The sequence below is a fragment of the Eriocheir sinensis genome, chromosome 5 (genome assembly GCF_024679095.1).
Source record: "Eriocheir sinensis breed Jianghai 21 chromosome 5, ASM2467909v1, whole genome shotgun sequence".
Taxonomy (NCBI): domain Eukaryota; kingdom Metazoa; phylum Arthropoda; class Malacostraca; order Decapoda; family Varunidae; genus Eriocheir; species Eriocheir sinensis.
This window is the reverse complement of record NC_066513.1, coordinates 13,916,714-13,942,113: the sequence shown is the minus strand read 5'-3', so window position 1 is coordinate 13,942,113 and position 25,400 is coordinate 13,916,714. Positions and strand designations below refer to the sequence as shown.

Genomic DNA, 25,400 nt, shown 5'->3' with positions numbered 1-25,400 from the left:
ACTCATCCACCACCCTGTTAGTAAACCAATTTTTGCCTATGTCCCTGTTGAATCTGAATTTATCCAGTTTAAACCCGTTACTTCGTGTCCTACCCGGTTCTCTTACCAACAAAACCTTATGAATGTCTCCCTTATTAAAGCCCTTCATCCATTTATAAACCTCGATCATGTCTCCACGCACGGAGGGAAGCGGGGAGGGAGGAGGGAGGTGTTGAAGGAAGGAAGAAAGGGGAAGAGGAGAGGCGGAAGAGGCGAAGAAGGTGGAATGAGACGAAGAAGGAGGGAGGGAATCGGTGGAAGGGAGAGATTGGAGAAAGGAGGGGATGGAAAGAAGAAAGGGAGAAGGGAGGGAGAGAGGAGCAGAAAAAAGAAGGGAGGGACAGGGAAGAAGGAAGTATTGAAGAAAAGAGGGAAGGGAGAGGAAAGAGCGAGCCAGGAGGAAGTGAGACAGCGGGAGGTTAAAGAGAAAGAAACGGAAATTGTGTGGGAAGAAGGAAGGAGAGAGGTGGAGGAAAGAAAGAGGGAAAGAGGAAAGAAGGAAGGAAAGAGTGACGTGAGGGAGATACAGAGAAAAGGAGTGTAGGAAGGAAGGGAAAAAAGCTAAATGGAGGAAAGAAAGAAGGATGAAGGAAAGGATAGAGGGGGAAGGAGTGTAGGAAGGAGGGAAAAAAGCTAAATGGAGGAAAGAAAGAAGGATGAAGGAAAGGAAAGAGGAGGGGGAAGGAATCTAAGAAGGAAAGAGAACGAAAGAAGTAGAAAAAAAGAAGTTAAAGAATGGATGAAGGAGAGAAAGAAGAGAACGGACATAAGTAGAAAGACTGAACAAAACGGAGGAGGAAAAAGAACGAGAACAAAGGAACAAAGGAAGGAGTGGAAAGAAAGAAAGAAAATAAGCAAAAAAATAATAAAAGGGACAACACACATTACCATACGCAGGCCAAACACACTCCACATAAAAAAAAAAACACAAGTGCATACAAAATAACTAAAGAACCTCTCTCTCTCTCTCTCTCTCTCTCTCTCTCTCTCTCTCTCTCTCTCTCTCTCTCTCTCTCTCTCTCTCTCTCTCTCTCTCTTCACCCCCTTCTCCCATTGCGGTTTCAATTTTCCAAAACTCTTCGTACATTCCTACACTATTTCGCGAGGGGTGACTTGCGTTGGCTTATACTGACGGGGAAGAGGAGGAGGAGGAGGAGGAGGAGGAGGAGGAGGAGAGGAGGAGGAGGAGGAGGAGAAGGAGGAGGAGGAGGAGGAGATGGAGAAGGAGGAGAAGGAGGAGGAGGAGGAGGAAGAGAGAAAGAGAAAGGAGAATGGGAAGATAAGTCGACGTTTAGCCCTGTCCCTTCCCTTTTCCTAGCGCCTTAAGGGAAGAATGACAGCCCTGGGTGATGTCTGTTGGTCTGTTTGTGTCTCTGGGCTGCTAATGTGTCTGTTGTCCTCTCTCCTTCCCCTTGGCGATGTCTGTTGGGTCTGTCTGTGTGTCGCGGGGCTCCTTATGTGTCGGTAATGCTCCCCCTTCCCTTCTCTAGCTATGTCTGTTGTGTTTGTCTGTATCGCGAAGTTGCTAGTGTGTCGCTTGTCCCTTCTCCTTCCCCCCTGTTTAGCGATGTCTGTTGTGTCTGCCTACGTGTCTGCATGTCTGCTGGGGGCTTTGATTCCAGGGATATGAGGGGAAAGCGGCGGGAAGGGAGGCAGCGACGGAGGGAAGGAGAGAGGGGGGACAGCGGGAGGGGCAGCGGCGTTACGTAAGGGAAGGGAAGGGATGGCGGAGGCGGCCGGCTTGAAGGGGAGCGAGCGATCTGACGGGTAGAGGCAGAAGAACCCTGGCGGACCTGTTGATATGACTCTCCCGCGCGCACACACACACACACACACACACACACACACACACACACACACACATACACTTCTCTACTGCCGTGTTCGTGTAAGGGTCGTCTTGTTTTTGGTGTACATAGGATGGTTAGGTTAGAGAAAATAAAGAGAGGGATAGATTGACAGCCGTGGTAGTGTTGATATAGCCTAGTTTTCCCTTTAAAGCCTACTATTTTTTTTTTTCGATTTTCTCTCTCTCTCTCTCTCTCTCTCTCTCTCTCTCTCTCTCTCTCTCTCTCTCTCTCTCTCTCTCTCTCTCTCTTTCTTCACGCTCCACTCTCAAAGGGAAAATTCTAAATTCTTTCTATTCTCTATATTCTTTTAATTTTTTCTTTTTTTCCTTTCCTTTTTATTATTTTTTTTTTATTTCTTATGTGCGTATTTTCTCTCTTTTATCTCTCTCTCTCTCTCTCTCTGTTTCCTCCTCCTCTGCTGCTATCTCCTTTATCTATTCCTGATCTTCGACTTCATTTCCTCTTCTCTCTTTCTATTTACTCTGAGTCGGTGATTTCCTCATCTACATAAGTCTTCCATTAATGTGTCTCGGTGTTTTTATTCTTCTGCCTTCTCTTTATCCTCTATTTTATGTCCTACACGCCTTGCCCTTCGTTCCCTCACGCTCTCTTCTCGTTTCCAATATCTTCTTTCCCTCTACCAATACCTTCTTCCTCTTCCTCCTTCCCTCACGCCAACCTCGGTCTTCAAGTTCCTTTATTGCCAGCACGCGCCGTCGCACCTCGCCTTCCACGGACACATATTCAGAGCACCTGCGACGCACTCAATTTGAAAACGATTCGACACGTTCCCCAAATTTTCAGCTTTCCGTGCCTTAAAAATGTGTGTGAGTGAATATATGTGTGTGTGTGTGTGTGTGTGTGTGTGTGTGTGTGTGTGTGTGTGTGTGTGTGTCGTCTTTCTTCACACTTCCATATGTCTCGGTGCCCTACAGTCTTTCCTCCCTCCCTCCCTCCCTTCCTTCCTTCCTCCCTCTTCACTTCACTCCCTCTTGAAGCCTCCGCCACTTCAATCTCTCCACACCCTTGTCACCTCCTTAACCCTACATCCCTCAGGCTACCACACGCTTCCTTCCCTTCCTCCTTCCCTCCCTCCTTCTCTTACGCCTCAGTTTCCCCCTTCCACTCCAATCGCCTTCCTTGCCTCCTTCCCTTACGCTTCCCTTCCCTTCCCTCCTTCCTTTCGCTTCCCTTCCGCTTTCTTCCCCTTCCTTTTTTCCTTAGTCTTCCCTCTTCTTCCCTCCTTCCTTTCGCTTCCCTTCCTCTCTTCCCTTACTTTTCCCTTCCTTCCTTCCCTTACGCTTGCTTCCCCTTCCTTTTTTTCCTTAGTCTTCCCTCTCCTTCCCTCCTTCCTTTCGCTTCTCTTCCTCTCTTCCCTTACTTTTCCCCTCCTTCCTTCCCTTACGCTTGCTTCCCCTTCCTTTTTTCCTTAGTCTTCCCTCTCCTTCCCTCTTCCTTCCCTCCTTCCTTTCCCCTCCCTTCCCTCACGCTTCACCTCCACGCGTAGCCGAGGACGCCAAAGGAAGGAGGTCATTATAACTCTCTTGACCTTCCTATGCTTGAGTGCGCCCCTCAGCCCCTCCACCTTTCCTACTTTTTATGTATACGAGAGTCTAGAGGCCGCGCCGAGAGCCACACTGGATGTAAAGGGCCGGAACCTGCGCTGGGAGCCATGTTGTATAATCAGACGACAGCATGAGGAGGTCGAGTTAATGTAAAAGCCTTGCGGAGAATTGTAAAAAGGATGCAGGAGGTGGGAGGGAGGATACTGAGAGATGGCGGTGCTGCTTTTGCTGTGACGTCATGTACAGGTACGCAGTAACTGGCAGGTGAGGAATGATGTTAAATGCAAAACGTTATTACTATCAGACAGCAAAGGGATATACGGTAACTATAGAATGAACTTGCGAATAGTGTTGATGTCTTAGCGAGAACCACAAAGAATATGCGAAGGAAAAGAAAACCGCCGTAACAATCTTTAGCATTTGTGAAGAACGATGTAAAATGCAAAACGATAATGTCAGAACACAAAGTAAGTTACGTCAATCGCGACAAACTTGCAAACAGGTTAATTTCATAGCGAGAACCCGAAACTAAGCACGAATAAATTAAAAGAGAAAAAAGAAAAAGAAGTAAAAACCGCCGTATCATTTGAATTAATAGAACCATAAAGTACGTACAAAAAAAAAGAGGAATAAGGAGGAAAATAAAAACCGTAACACTCTTCAGCATTTAAGAAGAATACAAAAATGAAATCCCGGGCATTCCAACATTTTTCCATTCTAGTGTTGAAAATTGTAGTTCTCCTTCCCCCTCCCCCCCCCCCCCCAAAAAAAAAGAGAAAAAAAGGAGGGCGGATTAGTTGTGAGGTGAGGTTGAAAAATATTTATATATATATATCTGCTCCATACCGCTACACACAATATTTTTTTTTCCGAGGGATGAGTGAATTTGTTAGCGTTAATACTCAAATTCATGCCGGGAAATATGTAGAGGGGAAAAATGAATACACATACACACACACAGAGCGCTGAGCTGGCGTCTAATAAATCAAGAATGTGTGTCCCCGGGAACGTGTCGCTAAATGAACTGAACGAAATGGATGCGAGGGAACGACCATCCGACACGTAAACTGACGCCATGAGCCAAAAAAACACCAATAAAACACGCGATAGATGGATAGATAGATAGATAGGTAGATAGCAGCGAGTAGCGGGCTTTTTTTATTATTGTTTCCTTTTTTTGTACCCATGAGCTGTCTCCTTTGTTGTAATAAAAAAAATATATAAAAAAGAGATAAATAAAGGGAGAAATAAGGAAATAAAGCTGTTGATAGGTACAGAAAGAGAAATAGACAAGCTGTGAACCAAACGCCAATAAAACACGCGATAGATAGATAGATAGATAGATATAAAAGAGAGCAATAAGGGGAGAAATAAGGAAATAAAGCTGTTGATAGGTATAGAAAGAGAAATAGACAGGCTGTGAACCAAATACCAATAGAAAACGAGATAGATAGACAGATAAACAAATACAGATAGATAAAAGTTGAGATAGATAGATACATAAATAAATAAAATAGACAGGGAGAAACAAAGATACATATAATCATTGGTATAGAAAGAAAGAGAAACAGAAAGACAATGTGGACCAAAGATTAACACAACACGCGAGATAGATAGATAAAAAATAGAGGGAGAGAAGTGAACAGATACACCATAGATAGATAGATAGATGTAGAGATAGAGAAAAGAAAGGGAAATACAGACAAATATGGATAGAAAGAAAAAAACGTAAAAAAAGGAAAACAATATAAAAGAATACAGAAAAATATATATAGAAGGAAGAGAAGCAGCAAGAACACAAACACTAATTACTGCAGGTGTGTGCAGGTGTGGCAGGTACGAGCCCCCCCCGACCCCCCTTACCCCAACCACCACCACCACCGCCGCCACCACCCCACAAAGCAAGTCATTATGAGAGCCCAAAGGAACAGTATAAAAACAAGAAAAAAGAGAAATAAAGGTCACAAAACAACACGCAGCAAAATGTTAATATGCTTGGAAAGAGTACACACACACACACTACACGCAATAACACATAAAAAAGAAGAAAAAAAACCCATACGTAGAAGAAAGTAATTTTCTCTCTCTGTTTATCTATCTGTCTATCTATCTATCAATCTGTCTATCTGTTATCCCACTATTCTCATATTTTCTTTCCACTTTTATCCTCATTCTTCTCTCTATCTATTTTTCTATCTATCTATCAGTTTATCTATCTTATTTTACTGCACTGCTTCTTTATTTTAATCCATTCTCCCCACTTTTATCATCCATTTCCATTACCATACTCTCTCTCTCTCTCTCTCTCTCTCTCTCTCTCCACACAAGAAATAACAAACTGGCTTGAGGCAACTCGTCCAAACTTGAGAAGATCACGATATTGACACTCGCCCGAGGGAGAAAAGGAGGAGAGAGGAGGAGGAGGAGGAGGAAAGGAGGGAGAAAATAGCGGGGAATGAACAAAGGAGAGAGAGAGAGAGAGAGAGAGAGAGAGAGAGAGAGAGAGAGAGAGAGAGAGAGAGAGAGAGAGAGAGAGAGAATAGCAGTGATGAGGAAAGATAAAAAGAAAGACCAGAGCAGGGAGAATAAGATAGATAGACAGATAGAAAGATACAGAAAAATATAGAGAAAATAAGTAAGATAATGGAAAGGGAGGAATAAAGTGGAAAGAAAAGATAAAGAAAGGAATAAAAGATAGACTGCAGGGAGATAACATAGAGATAAAATAAAGACACAGAAATGGATAGATAGATAGAAAGAGACAGACAGACAGACAGACAGAAAAAAAAATCCGATCTAGTTGCGGAACCTCGATAAAACGAAGGCAAAGCAGGAAGTGAAAACAGAGAAAAGACTCGACAGCAAAATACCCAGAAATGTAAAAAAAAGAAGAGAGAGAGAGAGAGAGAGAGAGAGAGAGAGAGAGAGAGAGAGAGAGAGAGAGAGAGAGAGAGAGAGAGAGAGAGAGAGAGAGAGAGAGAGAGAGAGAGAGAGAGAGAGAGAGAGAGAGAGAGAGAGAGAGAGATTGATTCAAAGAGAGCACCAAACACGACAAAAGTCTTTTTCATGCTTCAACGAGAGAGGAGAAAGAGGAGAAAAGGGTCACCAAACAGGAGGAGGAAGAGGAAACATGGAAACATGGAAACATGGACTAGCAGGCAGCAGAAAGCCTGTTGGCTCATTACTAGGCTGCCTGCGTTCAGTGATTTAATCAATCCGTTTGCCACAGGAGTGGCTTGCAGGGAAGGATTAAAGCACTTGTGTACCTACTCTTGGGAACGTTCAGTTCACACCCGTTGCAGCAAAGTGGCGATCAATGCGTTTCTTGAAGGAGTTGATGGTCTCTGCGCTACCCACTTCTGCAGGAAGGCTGTTCCAGTGGCGAACAACTCTATTTGAGAAATAACTCCTGCCGATGTCGGTATTGCATCGCTTTGCTTGAATTGTTTTTCCGTTGTTTCTTGTTCTCAGGTTAGTTTGTAGCGTGAAGAGTTTGGAGTGATCAACGTTGCTGAGCTTGTTCAGGTACTTAAAGACTTGTATCATGTCTCCCCGCAGTCGTCTCTTTTCCAACGTGAAGAGGTTGAGTCGCTCGAGTCGTTCTTCATAGGGTTTCGTCCTCAGTGATGGTATCATCTTCGTGGCGCGGCGCTGTACTCTCTCAAGTAATTCAATGTCTTTCCTGTAATTAGGAGACCAGAATTGCACAGCGTATTCCAGGTGGGGCCTTACCAGCGAATTATACAAGGATAACATAACTCCCGGCGTCTTGTATTCGAAGTTCCTCGATATGAACCCAAGCATTGTATTGGCTTTCTTACAGGCGGACTTGCAGTGTTTTGTTTGTTTCAAGTCACTGCTGATGGTGACCCCGAGGTCTCTTTCCTCTTGCACAAGATGTAGTGGTTCGCCACCCATGTGGTATATGTGGTTGCTGTTTCTGGATCCGATATGCATTACTTTACATTTGGCAGTGTTGAAGGACATCTGCCATTTTTCCGACCACCGAGTGATCAGGTCCAGGTCTCTCTGGATAATTTCGCAGTCTGCCGTCGTGAGGGCCTTCCCACCCACCTTTGTGTCGTCGGCAAATTTTGAAAGATTGGATTTTAATCCTAGTTCTAGGTCGTTGATATATATGATGAAAAGTATGGGTCCCAGCACTGACCCCTGTGGCACTCCACTTGTGACCGGGAGCCACTCGGAGGCCTGTCCGTTGAGTACAACTCGTTGTTTTCTTTCAGTGAGCCAGTCTTTGATCCACGCTGTCAGATCGTCGCCTAATCCCGCCGACTTAAGTTTCTTGAGGAGTCTTTCATGTGGCACTTTGTCAAAGGCTTTCTGAAAGTCTAGATATATAACATCGCTGGGGATATGATTATCCCAGTTTTCATAGATACCTTGGAAGAAGTCCAATAAATTGGTTAAGCATGAGCGCTTGTTCCTGAAACCGTGCTGAGCATCGGAAATGATGTTGTTGTCTTCAAGGAACCTAACGAGTTTGTCTCTGATGATCTTCTCGAGGATTTTACCCGCCACTGAGGTCAAGCTGATTGGTCTGTAGTTTAGGGCCACACTTTTGTCTCCCTTTTTGTAGATCGGTGTTACGTTCGCTTGTTTCCAGTCTTTCGGGACTTTGTTTTGTTGTAGTGACTGATTGTAGATGGCGGTGAGTGGCTTGAGGATTTGCTGCCTGAGTTCCTTGAGCAGCCTGGGTGACAAGTCGTCGGGTCCGGTAGACTTGTTTGTCTCGAGTTTGTCTAGGAGGAGGAGGAAGAAGAAGGAGAAGAAGAAAACGGAAGAGGAAGAGGAAAGGAAGAAGGAGAAGAAGAAGACGACGGAAGAGGAAGAGGAAAGGAAGAAGGAGAATAAGAAGAAGACGGAAGAGGAAGAGGAAAGGAAGAAGGAGAAGGAGAAGAAGACGGAAGAGGAAGAGGAAAGGAAGAAGGAGAAGAAGAAGAAGACGGAAGAGGAAGAGGAAAGGAAGAAGGAGAAGAAGAAGAAGACGGAAGAGGAAGAGGACAATGACAAGAATAAGAATAAGAGGAAGAATAAAAAAGATGGAGAGGAAGGAAATGAAGAAGAAGAAGAAGAAGAAAAAAAAAAGAAGAAGAAGAAGAAGAAGAAAAAAAAGAAGAAAAAGAAGAAGGATCAGAAGGAAATGAAGAAGGAAAAAAAAGAAGAAGTAGTAGGAAAAGACGAGGAATATGACGAAGACGAAGAAAAAAAAAGAAGCAAAAGAAGATGAAGAAAAAGAAGTGGGCGAAGAAGGAGAAGCAGAAGAAGAAGAAGACATAGACGAATAAGAAGAAGGAAGAAATAAACAAGAAAAAGAGGAAGATGAAGAGAAGGAAAGAGAAAGGAGATAGGGGTCACTAAACAGACGAATGGAAGAAGAAACAGAAGAAGAAGAAGAAGAAGGAGAAGAAGAAGAAGCAAAGAGACAACACAGAAGACATAAGTGAATAACAAAGAGCACAAGAACCACAAACACAAAATGAATCAACTTGTCTTTCTCTCTCCATTATTAAGTTACCCCGAGATAACTTATTACAAGCAAGTGTGTTAGTACTCTGCCTCAGGGAAGAAAGGAGGACGAGGACACGAAACAGGAGGAGGAGGAGGAGGAAAGAGGAAGAGAAGGAGGAAGAGGAGGAGGAGGAACAGGAAAGAACTACCGAGGGAATGGAAAGGGGAAGGAACAAGGACGAAAGGAGGAAGAGGACATGAAACAGGAGGAGGAGGAGGAAGAGGAAGAGAAGGAGACGGAGGAAGAGGAGGAGGAAGAACAGGAAAGAGCTACCGAGGGAATGGAAAGGGGAAGGAAGAAGACGAAAGGAGGAAGAGGACACGAAACAGGAGGAGGAGGAGGAGGAAGAGGAAGAGGAGGAAACACTGCCAAGGAGGGAATGGATAGGGGAAGGGACTAGGAAGATTAAGGAGCCTGAGAAGAGAAGTAGGAATATATGAGGAGGAGGAGGAAGAGAAGGAGGAGGAGGAAGAGAAGGAGGAGGAGGAATAGCGGAGTATGCGTGTAGCAGGCCCGAGAAAGCTTGTTACCTGCTAACAAGCTTAACTACTTTGACGATTTTTACTATTCTACGCGTCTTCATTGCTGGCACCGAATGGGGAAGAGGAAGAGGAGAAGGGGGAGGATGAGGAGGTGGGGGATGAGGGGGAGGAGGAGGAGGAGGTAGGGAAATCAGATGGAAAATAAGGAAAATTTAAGGCAGAAAATAAAGAAAATATGAAAAGGTGGGTGAAAAGTTGGAAGAGGAGGAGAAGGATGAAGATGACGATGATGATGATGAACATGAAGAGGAGGAGGAGGAGGAGGAGGAGGAGGCCAATAAAGTAAGCCAATGAAACGTGAAGGGAAGATGAGAATATCCAATAACCTGAAATTTCAACCTAAAAACAACAACAACAACAACTACTACTACTACTACTACTACTATTACTATTACTACTACCATTGCTCATGTACGAAGTTTTTAATCATACAAACAACAAAAAAACTGTTTGCGTGTGTGCATGTGTGTGTGTGTGTGTGTGTGTGTGTGTGTGTGTGTGTGTGTGTGTGTGCGCGTACAAGTGTGTTTGTCTGTTTCCATTTAATCGTGCAAGCATAAATTATTTGTCACTGGAAAAGAGGAATCGACAATTAGTAGCAAATTACCTGTGAATCCTCCTCGTGTGTACCTGTGGGTGTGTGTGTGTGTGTGTGTGTGTGTGTGTGTGTGTGTGTGTGTGTGTGTGTGTGTGTGTGTGTGTGTGTGTGTTCGCCGAGGCCCCCTGCTAATGACATGTCAAATTCCAAAATTGCCCAGGCCTTGTAATTACAGACAGGTGTTTCATGGGGAGGGGGGTGGGAGGGGCGAGCACCTGGGGAACAAAACGCTGAGGAAAGGAGGGGGAAAGAGGATGAGGATGAGGGGAGGGAAAGATAATGGCGTGAGGAAGAGCGTGGGGAGGGAAAAGAAAAAAAAGAACAGGAAGGTGAGGGGAAGTACAGGTGATGGAGAAGGGAGAGAAGGGGAGGTAGGGAGGGGTAAAGCGGAAGTAGGTTAGGGGAAATACAGTTTAGGAAGAGGAGAGGAGAATGGGGAGGTGGAGAGGGGAAAATGAGGAATAGCAGGGTGAGGGGAAGTAAAGTTGAGGTAAGTTGGGGAGAGAGGAAACGTGGGGAAGGGGGAAGAACAGAAAGGTAAGGGGAAGTAGAGTTCAGAGAGTGAGAGGGAGATGTGGGGAGGGGAATAAAGAGGAACAACGTAAGGGGAAGAAGAGTAAAGGGAAGTGGGAGAAGAGAATGGGGAAGTGGGGGAGAGAAAAAAGAAACAGAGAGGTAAGGGGAAGTAGAGTTGAGGGAAGGGGAAAGAGAGAGAGGAGAAGGTGATGAGGGGAAAAAAAGAGAAAGGGAAGGAAAGTATGAGTCGAACAAAGTAAACAAAGAACAGGTGATGAGGGAAAAGAAAGGAATGGAAGGGAAGAATGAGGGAGAAGTATGAGCCGTATGAGTAACAGTATGAGTAGTATTAGGGAGGAAGGGAGGTTGTTTACTCTTCCCACTTTAACCCCCCTCCCTCCCCCCTACCCACACACATCAACCCTAACCTGTCCAGTACACCTTCACTAGCTTGGAACAATTACGCCCAGATTACAGGTGAGATTGAATTTATTAAGTGCGGTCGTGTTGTTGGTGTTGGTGGTGTTGTTGTTGTTGTTAGTGGTGATGGTGTTGGTGTTGGTGGTGACGGTGGTGGTGTTGGTGGTGATGTTTTTTTTTATCATTCCTGTATTCATGGTGACTCTGTGCATGTTTGTGTGTGTGTTTGTTTGTTGGTTGTAAGTGCTGCATTGATCCTGGTCGTAGTGGTGTTTTTATATATATATATATATGTGTGTGTGTGTGTGTGTGTGTGTGTGTGTGTGTGTGTGTGTGTGTGTGTGTGTGAGTGTTTTTTTGTGTTTGAAAGCGGTAGACTAATTCCCAAACACGTCCACATATATATTCGTAAACAATCTTGACTTACAAATTACCCCAAAGGAAAGTAAACACATTTTTTTGTACGTATATATGAATTCAAAAATCATTATATATGAACTATTTCACGTCATCTCTCTCTCTCTCTCTCTCTCGTACAGGTAACTATATCACAACCTCAAATCCAAAATTATTAGCCTTTTCCCTTATTCTCTCTCTCTCCGTCCAGGTAAGTAAATCACAATCTCGAAGCTGACGTGAAACTCGCCGCCCAGCACAACCACAATAAATCTAACAGCAGCGAAACTCAACCAGCGGCATAACACGCTCCCTTCCCTTGCCTTTACTCCCCTTTATCCACCCCTTAATCCTCCCAGCCCCTTACTTCCACCCGAATCCACCCCTCCTGGCCCCCTTTCGCCGCCGCCGTCTCTAGCCTCCGTCTGTCTTCTTCTTCTTCTTCTTCTTCTTCTCTTCCGTCCTTCCTGTTTTTTCCTCCAGTACTTCCTCCTTCTTCGCTTCCTTCTTCAACTCTATCATCCCTATTACCTCCTCTTCCTCTTCATCCCTTAACTACGATTTCCTTCCGTCACCTCCTCCTCCTCCTCCACTTTCTACTCTCCTCTATTCTTCCTCCTCCTCCTACTTATCCACCGCCAACACCTCCGAAATCACCTCCTTTTCCTCCTTCACTACCGCCGATCACCACCGCCGTCTTCCGTTTTACCTTTTCCTCTTACTCCTCCTCCTCCTCTTCCTCTTCTTCCTCCTCGTTCCTTACCACCCTTACGGAAGCCATTATTTCCTTCCTCTTCTTTTCTTTCTCCATCTTCACCAACACGAACACTATCCTCTCCTTCTCCTCCTCTTCCTACTCTTTATTATCTCCTCTTCCTCCTATTCCTACTCTTTATTTCCTCCTCCTATTCTTCCTCTTTATCTCTATCTCCTCTTATTCTCATTCTTTACCTCTTTTTCCTATTTTTATTCTTCATCGGCTCTTTTTCTCTTTTTCCTCTTTATCTCCTCCTATTTCTACTCTTTATCTCCTCCTCTTCCTACTCTTTATCTCCCCATGTATTGTACTCTTCATCTACTCCTTCCTCCTGTTCTTTCTCTTCATCTCCTCTCCTCCTCCTCCTCTTCTTCGTCTCTACTTCGACCTCTGCCCTTATCGTCCTTCAGTACCGAACTCCGAGAGTGTGGCCTCGAACTCCCACCCGAACTCGCCCGACAAGGTCTCATCACCGGCACTAAATTATTTCGGCCCTCACTTTGTCGGGATGCTGCTGACCACTTCGGCGACCTCCACCTCGGCTCTGAAACTAAGAGGTAGGGAGAGAGAGAGAGAGAGAGAGAGAGAGAGAGAGAGAGAGAGAGAGAGAGAGAGAGAGAGAGAGAGAGAGAGAGAGAGAGAGAGAGAGAGAGAGAGAGAGAGAGAGAGAGAGAGAGAGAGAGAGAGAGAAAGCTGACTATTAGGCGAGAGAGGGAGAAGGGAGATAAGAGAAGAGGAAGGGAGGGAAGGAGAGGGAGAGCTGACTATAAGGCGAAAGAGAGAGGGAGAAGGGAGATAAGAGAAGGGGGAGGGAGGGAAGGAGAAGGAAAGGAAGGAGAGAGGGAATGCAGGTGATAAACGCCGGAGAGGAGAGGAGAGGAGAGGAGGGAGAGAGAGAGAGAGAGAGAGAGAGAGAGAGAGAGAGAGAGAGAGAGAGAGAGAGAGAGAGAGAGAGAGAGAGAGAGAGAGAGAGAGAGAGAGAGAGAGAGAGAGAGAGAGAGAGAGAGAGAGAGAGAGAGAGAGAGAGAGAGAGAGAGAGAGAGAGAGAGAGAGAGAGAGAGAGAGAGAGTTTGACTATAAGGTGGAAGAGAGGGGGAAGAAGGGGGAAGGGAGATAAAAGAGAAGAGGACGGAAGAACAGAAGAGTACAAGAGATAACAGATACCAGAAGCCCTTTGTCCCAGCGAGAGAAAGGACGCGTAGGACGAAGGTAAGGTTGGCAGGTTGGGGGGGCGAGGGGGGGTGATAGAAATATTTAAGAAAGGAGAGGAGTCGTGCGGCGGAGGTATTGGAGGAGTGAGGAGAGAGAGAGAGAGGGTAGAGGAATGGGGGAAAAGGAGAGACGGAAGATGAAAAGGGGACAGAGAAGACGAAGTGAAGGTAGGAAGAAAAAGAGAGGAAGAGGAAAGGGGAAAGAGGAGACGAAAGATGAAAAGGAAAGAGGGAAGAGGAGATACAGAAAATGAAAAGGAAAGGAGGAAGAAAGAGGAGAGAGAAAAAGGAGATAAAAAAGGATACGAAAAATGAAAAGGGAAGGGGAAGGAGAAGAAACAGAAGATGAAAACGAAAGAGGGAAGAGGAAAGACGTTAAATAAAAAAAAAAAGAAAAGGGGAAAGAGAAGGAGAGAGGAAGTGAAAGGACGAAGAAAAGGGAAAGTAAAGAGGCAAAGTGCGCGGGTTGCAGGTGTAGCTCCCGTGTGATTGGTCGGGGCAGGTGGCGTTAGCAGCCGGGCAACCAATAGCATAAATTTGACCCCGTTCGGCTGCCAGACGCACGAGTCACCTTCCATTAGGCGCCGGTTAAGGAGTCCCCACATTTCAAAACTCTCCTTTCAGTTTTCGTTCTGACTGCAAACTGGACGCCGGACTGACTACTCTTTTCCTCTTCCTCCTCCTCCTCCTCTTCCTCTTCCTATTTTACATCATCTCCTCCTTCTCTTCCTACTTTATATTCCCTCCTCCTCCTCCTCCTCCTCATGTTCCTATTCTTCATCTCCTATTTCTTTTCTTTATTGTCTCTTCCTGCTCTTCATCTCATCCTTCTATTCCTACTCTTATTTTCCTCTTTTTTCCTCTTCCTTCTCCTCCTATTTCTATTCTTCCTCTCCTCTTCCTTATCTTCATCTCCTCCTTCTCCTCCTCTTCTTCCTACTCTCGTCTCCTCTTGTTCCTTCTCTTCATCTTCTTTTCCTCCTCCTCTTCCTCTTCCTACTCTATATCCTATTCTCCTCCTCCTCCTCCTCCTCCTGTTACTATTCTTCATCTTCTATTTCTTCTCTTTATTTCCTTTTCCCACTCATCATCTCATCCTTCTATTCTTACTCTACTTTTCCTCTTTTTCCTCTTCTTTTTCTTCGTCTCCTCCTCCTATTTATATTCTTTCTCTCCTCTTCTTCCTCTTCCTTTTCTTCATCTCCTCCTTCTCCTCTTCTTCCAACTCCTACTCTCATCTCCTCTTGTTCCTTCTCTTCATTTTCTTTTCCTCCTCCTCCTCCTCCTATTTTTCATCTCCACCTCGACCTCTTCCCTCTTCGTCCTTCAGTTTTTAGAGTGCCCCTTAAAATAGATACGTGGAACAATATCACTGGTTTTGTTTTTATAAGTTCGTGGATTTCATTTTATTACGGCTAAGGAAAGCAGCTCAAGGGCAAAAACAAATGAAACAAAAAGGCTCGCAAAACACTTTTAGTCATGTGGTGCAGGGAGATATTGGAGGAGAAACAAGAGGGAAGAGGAAGAGGGGAGAGGAAGAGGAAAGGTGAAGGAGGAGTGACGGGGTGTGCTCCTATGATAAAGTAGAGAAGAGTGGCCAAAAGCGAGATAAAATTTTCCTTTCATTCACATTGCAAACTCGATTCCTGACTAACTATAATGATGATACGGTTTTCAGAATCCCTCTAAAAATATGTACGCACGAATGTTATCAGTTTCGTTTTTATAAGTTCGTGGCTTTCTCCTTATTCGCCGGCGCCACGCAAACACACGATAATGAAGTTAAACTGGAAACTTTCAAACAAACAATCAGTGGGGAACGTGATTTTCTTGGTCAAACACGCCGGGACTTAACAACACACACACACACAAAAAAAAAAAAAATAGCATAGTGGATATTCTGGTCTTTCTTCTAAACAAATGTGCTCTGGGTGTAAGATTGCTTTGGTCCTTGATGGTGCTTTTCATTTTGCCTTATAAAGAAGAACCTCACCTTGCGACACACTCTGCTCAACCCAAAATACGTGTCCGGGGTATAACATCGCTTTGGCCCTTCCTAACGTCCTTCAGTGTGCCTTATAACGAAGTATCCTACCTTGCGACAGCCTCTCCAAAACGCCCCAAACACACTCCAACTGACGTCATATGCTGTTTGTTATACGACCGTCTGTCTGGGTCATATTCTTACACATTTCGGGCGTCCAAACACACACAGTATTTTGACATGGCTTTCGTTTTGGTTTTGAGCATTTCCAGGGCTAGTTTTATGATCCTAGGGGTAGTTTGACCATTCTTCGGTACCATGAACGTAAAGAACAAAAACTTAAAAAAATTATGTAACTCCTTTTCGGACTTATGATAATTTTCTTAAACATTTCGGCGTCCAAGTACACACACACACACACACACACACACACACACACACACACACACACACACACACACACACATTATTTTGACAGGGCTTTCGTTGTGGTTGTGAGCATTTCCAAGGGGTAGTTTTATGATCCTCGTGGTAGTCTGACCCTTCCTCTGTACCATGAACTTGAAAAAAATCCCCACCATTAGAACCCGACTGATCTACTTTTTGGCCTTTGTAAATAGTTGATGTGGGAGGCGGAAGCGTCTGGGAATAACGACCTAGTTTTACGACCCTGGTGGTAGTTTGACCCTCCCTCTGTACCATGAATGTGAGAATGACCCTCCCTCTGTACCATGAATGTGAGAATGACCCTCCCTCTGTACCATGAATGTGAAAATGACCCTCCCTCTGTACCATGAATGTGAGAATGACCCTCCCTCTGTACCATGAATGTGAGAATGACCCTCCCTCTGTACCATGAATGTGAGAATGACCCTCCCTCTGTACCATGAATGTGAGAATGACCCTCCCTCTGTACCATGAATGTGAGAATGACCCTCCCTCTGTACCATGAATGTGAGAATGACCCTCCCTCTGTACCATGAATGTGAGAATGACCCTCCCTCTGTACCATGAATGTGAAAATGACCCTCCCTCTGTACCATGAATGTGAGAATGACCCTCCCTCTGTACCATGAATGTGAAAATGAGCCTCCCTCTGTACCATGAATGTGAAAATGACCCTCCCTCTGTACCATGAATGTGAAAATGATCCTCTCTCTGTACCATGAATGTGAAAATGACCCTCCCTCTGTACCATGAATGTGAAAATGATCCTCTCTCTGTACCATGAATGTGAAAATGATCCTCTCTCTGTACCATGAATGTGAAAATGATCCTCTCTCTGTACCATGAATGTGAAAATGAGCCTCCCTCTGTACCATGAATGTGAAAATGATCCTCTCTCTGTACCATGAATGTGAAAATGATCCTCCCTCTGTACCATGAATGTGAAAATGACCCTCCCTCTGTACCATGAATGTGAAAATGACCCTCCCTCTGTACCATGAATGTGAAAATGACCCTCCCTCTGTACCATGAATGTGAAAATGACCCTCCCTCTGTACCATGAATGTGAAAATGAGCCTCTGTACCATGAATGTGAAATGACCTCCCTCTGTACCATGAATGTGAAATGACCTCCTCTGTACCATGAATGTGAAAATGACCCTCCTCTGTACCATGAATGTGAAAATGACCTCCTCTGTACCATGAATGTGAAATGACATCCCTTGCTGTACCATGAATGTGAAAATGACCTCCTCTGTACCATGAATGTGAAAGCACGACGTGTTGTTAGACATCCTGTTGTGCGAACACCGACCACTTGTCGCCACACTCAGGTATTCAGTATAACATACACATGTACATTATAATATACACATTACAAGATTAAAGAAAGAGAGTGGGGATAAGAAGGAAGAGAGGTGGAGGAGAGGTGGTAGGGAGAAAGGGATGGAGAGAAAGATGGAGAGAGAAGAGGGGCGTAAGGCGGGGGGTGCAGGGGGGTCGTCCTTGCCCTTGTGAAGAGTGGGGTTGGGGAAAGATAGGAAAAGAAGGTAGGAAAGGTGATGGACAACAAGGAAGAGAGAGAGAGAGAGAGAGAGAGAGAGAGAGAGAGAGAGAGAGAGAGAGAGAGAGAGAGAGAGAGAGAGAGAGAGAGAGAGAGAGAGAGAGAGAGAGAGAGAGAGAGAGAGAGAGAGAGAGAGAGAGAGAGAGAGAGAGAGAGAGAGAGAGAGAGAGAGAGAGAGAGAGAGGGGGAGGAGGTGGAGGGGATTTCTGTCCTTGGCCTTTGTAACTAGTGGAAAAAGGTAAGATAGGAAGATAGGAAAGGTGGAGGAAAGGTGGTCAAGAACAAGGGATGGAGAGAAAGAGCGAGAGAGCGAGAGGGAGAGAAGCAGGAGAAGAGGCAGTGGGGGCAGTGTGTGTGTGTGGGGGGGGGGGGGGGGGGGGCGGCGTTCGTCCTTGCCTTTGTGATGAGCGTGGAAAGGTAGATAAGGAAGGTGGGAAAGGTGATGGAGAAAACAAGGGAGGGAGATACAGAGCGAGAGAGGGAGAGAGGGGGGAAGAGACAGGGGGTGCAGTGGGGGGGGGGGGGTCCTTCGTCCTTGCCCTTTGTGACTCGTACATACAGATCCTCTTCATTACTTCGGGACCAATATTTCTCATCACGTTGAAGGCCTCGCGTCTGCCCTCTTTTTCTGCCCCCGCAGACGCATTTTTTTGTCTCCTTTTTTCGTTTTTGCTCATTTTCTTTCAGCATTTTTTGTGTGGGTCGGGACTAAAGATTCCTGCAACCCTTAGAGAGGTCTGGGATTACTTTAAAAGAACATTCCCTTCTCGTGTTTCAATTTGGATATTTATATTATAGTTTGTCCGATTTTGAGATTAAGTAAATGTATCTATCAATATCTTCCTTTTGTCCCATTACTCTACCTACCCAGAAATGCTTAAAGAAACTAAGAGCGAAATACTCTCCTCCCTCACTACCGTATTCAATATGTCCTTGCGACAAGGCATCGTCCCTTCGGATTGGAAAAAGGCTAACGTGACACCGATTTTTAAAAAACGAGACAAAAAAATACCAGGTAACTACCGACCCATTAGTCTAACTTCAATTGTAGGTAAGCTACTCGAGAGCATAATTAGAGACAAAATTGTGAGTTACCTCGAAAGCCATTCATTAATTGGGGATTCACAACATGGCTTCCGTAACAAAAGATCCTGCCTGTCAAACCTACTGACCTTTTATAACGATCTCTTCTCAATTTATGACGTAACCAAATCAGTGGACGTAGTCTATCTTGATTTCCAGAAAGCGTTTGATAAAGTCCCACATCATAAATTACTTTATAAATTAAAACAAATAGGCATTGACGGTCAAGTAAACCAATGGATCGCGAATTGGTTGAGCAACAGACAACAAAGAGTTGTGATTGACGGATTTAACTCAGAGTGGGCGCCGGTCACTAGTGGCGTCCCTCAGGGCTCGGTTCTTGGCCCAGTGCTCTTCATTATTTACATCAACGACGTGGATGTTGGACTCAATAATCGCATTAGTAAATTTGCAGACGACACAAAGATTGGTAACTCGGGTCTCACTGACGAAGACAGGCAAAGCCTCCAAGAGGATTTGCACAAAATTTCAGCTTGGTCGGATAAATGGGAGATGCCCTTTAACGTAGACAAGTGCCAGGTCCTTCAAGTTGGAACAAAAAATAAGAAGTTCGATTACGAAATACGCGGCGTTAAACTCACAAGTGTTCAATGAGTTAAGGACCTGGGGATTAAAATCGCGTCAAACCTCAAATTCTCACATCAATGCATCGGTGCAGCAAATAAAGCGAACAGAATGTTGGGTTTCATTAAAAGAAACTTTTTATTCAAAAATAAAGATGTAATACTTCCGCTCTACATTAGTTAAGTCAGACCCCACTTGGAATATGCGGTACAGTTTTGGTCTCCCCACCATGCAAAGGACATTGCTAAACTAGAAGGTGTTCAGCGTCAAGCAACAAAAATGATCCCTTCCTTGCGCAACAAATCCTACGAAGAAAGGCTTTCCACCCTTAACATGTTCTCTCTTGAGAAACGTCGCCTCCGAGGAAAACTGATCGAATGTTTTAAAATACTTAATGGTTTCACGAATGTAGACAGAACAAAATTGTTTATGATCGATGACACTTTGCGAACGAGGAACAATGGCACAAAACTCAAATGTAGACAAGTAAATTCAGATTGCACCAAATTTTTCTTCATCAACGTTGTAGTGCGAGAATGGAATAAGCTCCCACCATCAGTGGTCCAGTGTAACACGATTGACTCCTTTAAAAACAAGCTCGACCGTCACTTCCTTGAACTTAATATTAACTAGAGTAGAAAAGCAACGTTTTGGAGCCATCTGATTAATGTAAAATCACTTAGGTTTAAGGACAGACCACCTAGTCTGGACCATGGGGTCTGTGTGGTCTGATTTTCTATGTAAATCTATGTAAATGCATCTACGTAACATATCCCTTTTCCCCCCTTACTCCAATCCCCATTCTCACCCTCTTACTACAAACGAGCAACCCAGAAACCATTATCAAAACACTAACATCCCTCTACCTCTTCTTCCCCTCCTTTCCTTCCTTCGCCCGTCCTCATCCCCCTACAACAATTTTTTTTCTCACATTTTATTCGATTTCTGATGTTTCTCATTTGTGTGATTTTGGGAGTACAGAAATGCATCTACCAGTACTCTCTTTTCCTTTCCCTTTTCCGTACTCTAACCCTTCCCCATGACTACATACAGACACTTGCCCTTTTATCCCCCTTTTCCTTTCACCCACACAGGTACAACACATACAGGTAACTCAGCACACTTACCTTGGCACACTCCCTACACTTCCCTTTCTGTACTCTAACCATTCCCCATACCAACACAAACATACTATTTCTCCTTTCACCCTCTTTCCCTTTTACCGCACTGCCCTCATCCCCTCTACAAATACAGGTAACTCAGCATCAACACTCACCTTGCCACACTGCTTGCATTTTCCCTTCTGGTTCCGCCGATGGACCCAGTGGTGGTGCGTGGCCGTCTGCTCCCGGTACTGGCGCGGCCCCACATCACGGAAGGTCGGCTTGCACGGAAACTTGACCTTCTCGACCAGAGCAGCGATGCAGCCTGTGTGAGCGATGATCTTGCATGCCGAACACTTCATGCGCGCCCCGGATTTCTGTGAACGGAAGGCACTTTGGTTAGAATGGGCTGAGGGAGGAGGAGAGGAGAGAGGAAGGGGAAGGAGAGCAAGAGCAAGAGCGAGCGATAGATAGATATATACAGATAGATAGATAGACAGAGATAGAAACGATAAAAAAATGTAGCGGAAAGGGAGGATAAAAGTGGAGAGGAAAGTTAAAAAGGAAAGACCAGTGCAGAAGGATAACATAGATAGATAGGCAGATAGATAGATAGATAGATAGATAGATAGAGAGAGAGAGAGAGCGAAAAAGAAATAAGGTAATGGAAAGGGAGGATGAAATAAAAGTGGGCAGAGAAGATAAAAAGAAAGACCAGTGCGGGAGGAGATAGATTGATAGAAATAGATAGACACAGATAGATAGACAGATAGAGAGTAACATTAACACTACATAAATAAACACACTAAACGAGCCTCCCTGATCCAAACAAGACCGTCTGCTCGTAAAACTGACGTATACGAACACCGAGAACGAGCAGGAGGTTACGTTTCGGCCTCGGCAGATGTGTGTGTGTGTGTGTGTGTGTGTGTGTGGTGGAAAAGGTTGGGTGGGGGAGCATGTTTTTTTTTTTTTTTTTAGCAGGTAAACCGTGTTCCTCTCCCGACCCCAACGTGTACACTGGTTGAAAGAATGTGAATAAGGGAATAGAGGACTTGCAGGGGGAAGGTAAATACAGGTAAAGGTACGTATAAAAATTAGATGAGTATCTGCTTTCAAAACATGTTACCCATTTTTTTTTTTTTTACAGTATAGGCAGCAGCTCAAGGGGATACAAAAATCATTGAGAATTCCCCCCCTCCCACCCACCCCCTGCTAATCACTGCCCCCACAAAGTGTATAGATGAGTGGCCAAAAGAGAGGTTAATTTCGGGTTTGCATGAAAAATAGGTAAGTATCTGCTATCATAACGCGGTACACTTCAGAGCTCAACGTGCTACTCTGTCAACCCTAATGTGTTGCTCTGATGAACCCAACCTGGGAAATATTTTTTATCTAACGGCATCACGGATAATAATGTTCGTGCGGCCATTCGTATGTACCTGTTCATATCTCAGATTAACTTTAATACTTGACGCTCGGGATGTGCTACCAAAGAAATGTAGTAAAGCCTGCCTGAAATATAACTTCATCACTTATTGTGTTATTTATTACAGCATTACTTTTATTACTTATTACATACTTATTCATTCTTATTTATCTTGAGTTGCCTTCATGTAAAATCCTTATTAATTACTTTTTTACCAATATATATTTTTTAATATGATATTTTTGTATAATTACATCATGGGGATTCCTTTTTTTATGTTAATTCTCAAAAGATTGTTGGGTTGAGTCTGACCCACAATTTTTTTGTTATACTTTAAATATCTTGCCTTGCTATCAATTTTGGAACTCTTCTCTGTATGTTTTGGGTTCCTGTGTAAAGTGTTTCAAGTGTGGGTCCTAAATTGCGACGTCATATTTATTTTTTTTGTTCTCAAAGTAAGTTAAATTGGCTAATCTTTTGCGTCAATGAATGATACGAATTATTGAAGAAGTTTCCGTCTTCTCATTTACACAATTCCCTGGACGCTGGATAATAAACTAATACACACTTTTTCCAAGTTCTTTTCCTTCCCTGATAAATGTACTCCATCGCTTCCCTATCTGCAGTACTTCATGATAGTTTTCTCTCTCCCGGAATTTTAGTGCACCATGTTTTTCTTAACTTAATTGGATCACGAACTTTTACTCCACCTCTAGGACAGTTATATATCTCTTCCTCTATTCATTTTGGGAACTTTTCTAGATTTGATTTTTTTTCTGAACTTTTCTATTATTAATTACCATTGTTCCTCTTAATATCTAGTATTATCTAGTGTCCCCAGTAATAAGATTCAGATAATATTCACCCCCGTCACTATTATCCACGTCATCCATCAGAAATACGAGTGGATGACGTTTTTCCCCACCTTTAGCATCGTTCTCATTTGTGTTCACTTTTAAAAACACTGAATAAATAAATCAACAAGTTTCTTTGAGTTTCATCATTGTATTACTGGTGGCGTGAAAGTGTGTATGAGTGAGTGAGCGAGTGACAGAGAGACAGATAGATAGATAGAGAGAAACAAACAGAGACACACACAGAGACAGAGAAAGAGAGCGCGTGCAGGTATTGAAGTGAGACGAGAATACATTTTTGTGAACTAGATAATACATATGAAGCCAATCTCCTCTCAATACCGGCTCGCGAGTGGGCGGAACCGCTTATTTTTTTTCCTTCCCGAGCGGCGTATTGATGAGAACCATTTACACGTGAATAATACAAAATGACGCAGGTGTGTGAGAAGGTGTGTGCGTGTCTGTGTGTGTGTGTGTATGTGTGTGTGTGTGTGTGTGTGTGTGTGTGTGTGTGTGTGTGTGTGTGTGTGTGTGTGTGTGTGTGTGTGTAAGTGTGAGCGTGACGTGCCAGGTGCTTCTGTTCAATTATTAGCATGAGAAGCTACCTGTCTGGCCTCACCTGTGCCCTTAAGGAATGTGTAGATAGAAAAAGAAAGGGAAATGACAGGTAAATGAAGGTATGTTATCACCTTAATATCTCTTCTCGATACAAATAAATAAAAAAATACAATCTGTTAATGGTCTAAGGAATGTAGAGACAGTGGAGCAACAGGAAAATAAAGGGTAAAATTAGGTAAGAAAACATCTGAATATCTATAATCTCGAAAAAAAAAAAAACCCACATGTGAACCTCGTCAATATGCTAAGGAATGTGGATAGGAAAGCAAAGAGTAGGAATGAAAACATCTGAATATTTAATCTCGAAAAACAAAAAATCTGAACTTCGTGGGACGACGAGGGCTGCCTACCCGAGTGCTCACAACAGGTAGCGGAGGGAACAGAAGGAGGGATGGAAATGAGGGAGAGTAAATATTTCCTGGACGTTATCTGTGACGCAAAAAGAAAAAAGGATCCCCCTATGCCTGGCGGGATGGCTATATATTTTGCCCTTCTTTTATATTTACACAAAAGCGAGACAGCTGCAGGGCAAGAATAAATCGAGGGAGATGGGCCCCGCTGTGCGCCTCTCCATAACACTAGAGGAGGGACCATTCACTCAATCCACACACCCGGTAGACCCTCACAATTCACACAGAGGTCTATTTACGAGGTCTTTATTGTACACACCTTGTTACATCCCTCCGTTCCTATTCATTCTCCTAGTTCCTTCCTCTCCTCACCTTCCTTTGCAGCCTCCCATCATCTCTTTCTCACGACCTTTCTCTCTTTGTCTTTGTCATACACTGTTTCTCACACTAATCGTCATCCTTTCCTTTCTATTCCTTCCTCAGACTCCTTTCCTTTCCTCAACTTTCTTTCCCTGGCTTCCATAACTTCTCACACTAATCGTCATCCTTTCCTTTCTATTCCTTCCTCAGGCTCCTTTCCCATCCTCAACTTTCTTTCCCTAGCGTCCATAACCTCAAATTCAAGACGTATATCTCTGTTTGTCTCAGTTATACACACTTTTCTTTTTCTCGCCCTAGTTTACATCCCTCCCTTCCCATTTTTTCTTCTAGATAGTTCTCTCCTTCACCTTCCTTTGCAGCCTCCTATCAACGTTTCTCCCTCACTACGTCTCTCTCTGTCTCTGTTATACACGTTTTTCTCTTGCACGCCATAGTTAACATCCCTGCCTTCCTATTCTTTCTTCTAGGCAGTTCTCTCCTTCACCTTCCTTTGCAGCCTCCTATCAACTTTTCTCCCTCACTACATCTCTCTCTGTCTCTGTTACACACGTTTTTCTCTTCCACGCCATAGTTAACATCCCTACCTTCCTATTCTTTCCTGCATATCCCTTACACCTCCCTCACTTTCCTTCCTTGCCTCCAATCACCTCTTGTTCACGACGTATTTCTTTCTTTCTCTGTCTCTGTTCATGCTTTTTCTCTTCCACGCCAGAGTTAACATCCCAACCTTCCTATTCTTCCCTGTATATCCCTTACCTCACTTTTCTTCCTTGCCTCCAATCACCTCTTGTCCACGACGTATCTCTTTCTTTCTCTGTCTCTGTTGTACACTTTGTTTCTCGCCCTAGTTCACATTCCTCCCTTCCTACTCTTTTCTCTAGGTCCATTCCCGACAATAGCCTTCTTTCCCTGCCTTCCATCTTTCTCTCTCTACCTATACTTTTCTGTTTCCCGGTCAAGTTCACATCCCTCTCCTCTTATTCTTCCTTCAGGTCCTTTCTCTCCCGTTTCTTTCCTTTCTCTTATCATCTCCTCTCCCTCACCTTTCTTCATAGCCTCCCCTCTCCTCCTCCTTCTCCTCCTTTTACCTTCTCTTCCTCACCTTCCATCACCTCCTTCCTCTCTCTCACCTTTCTTCCCAGTCTCCCACCACCATGTCTCCCTCTCCCTCTCCTTCCTTCCCGACACCTCCACCGGCAATATCTTCACCAATAACATTACTTTTACTCTCCCTGCCTCCTCTGTTTCTTACTAGGCACGTACACATCCTCATGAGCGCACGTATACAGAAAGTTGAGGCGCGTGCTTGCAAAACTCTTAGGGAATTCAACCCACAAACGGAACAATTTCAGAAGGGACACACAAAAAAAGACAATAAACAAAAACAGAGACAAAAGAATAGCCAGAACAGTGAGGCAGAAGGGAATGAAAATGGTATAGGAGCGGGCGAGGCGAGCGGACGGGCAAATGGATGGGAACACGAGGGGGAAGGGAAAGACCGAGCCAGGAGGAACTTAAGTAGAAAATGGACTAGTCTGGTGGGAGGGAGCAAGTACATAGGAAGGTGAAACACTGATA

General features: G+C 44.2%; 1 protein-coding gene across 8 annotated transcripts in view; it reads right to left on the bottom strand.

The window, feature by feature from the left end:
• Nucleotides 1-25,400, bottom strand: part of LOC126984509 (eye-specific diacylglycerol kinase-like) — a 188,783-nt gene that overhangs the window by 63,170 nt on the left and 100,213 nt on the right. For all 8 annotated transcript variants that reach the window (XR_007736896.1, XR_007736937.1, XM_050838241.1 and 5 more), the window contains one exon: nt 20,364-20,567. Coding sequence is in view for 6 of the 8 variants with exons in the window: in XM_050838241.1 (XP_050694198.1) it covers nt 20,364-20,567 (204 nt within the window). In the remaining 2 variants the exon portion in view is untranslated. The remainder of the gene's footprint in view (nt 1-20,363; nt 20,568-25,400) is intronic.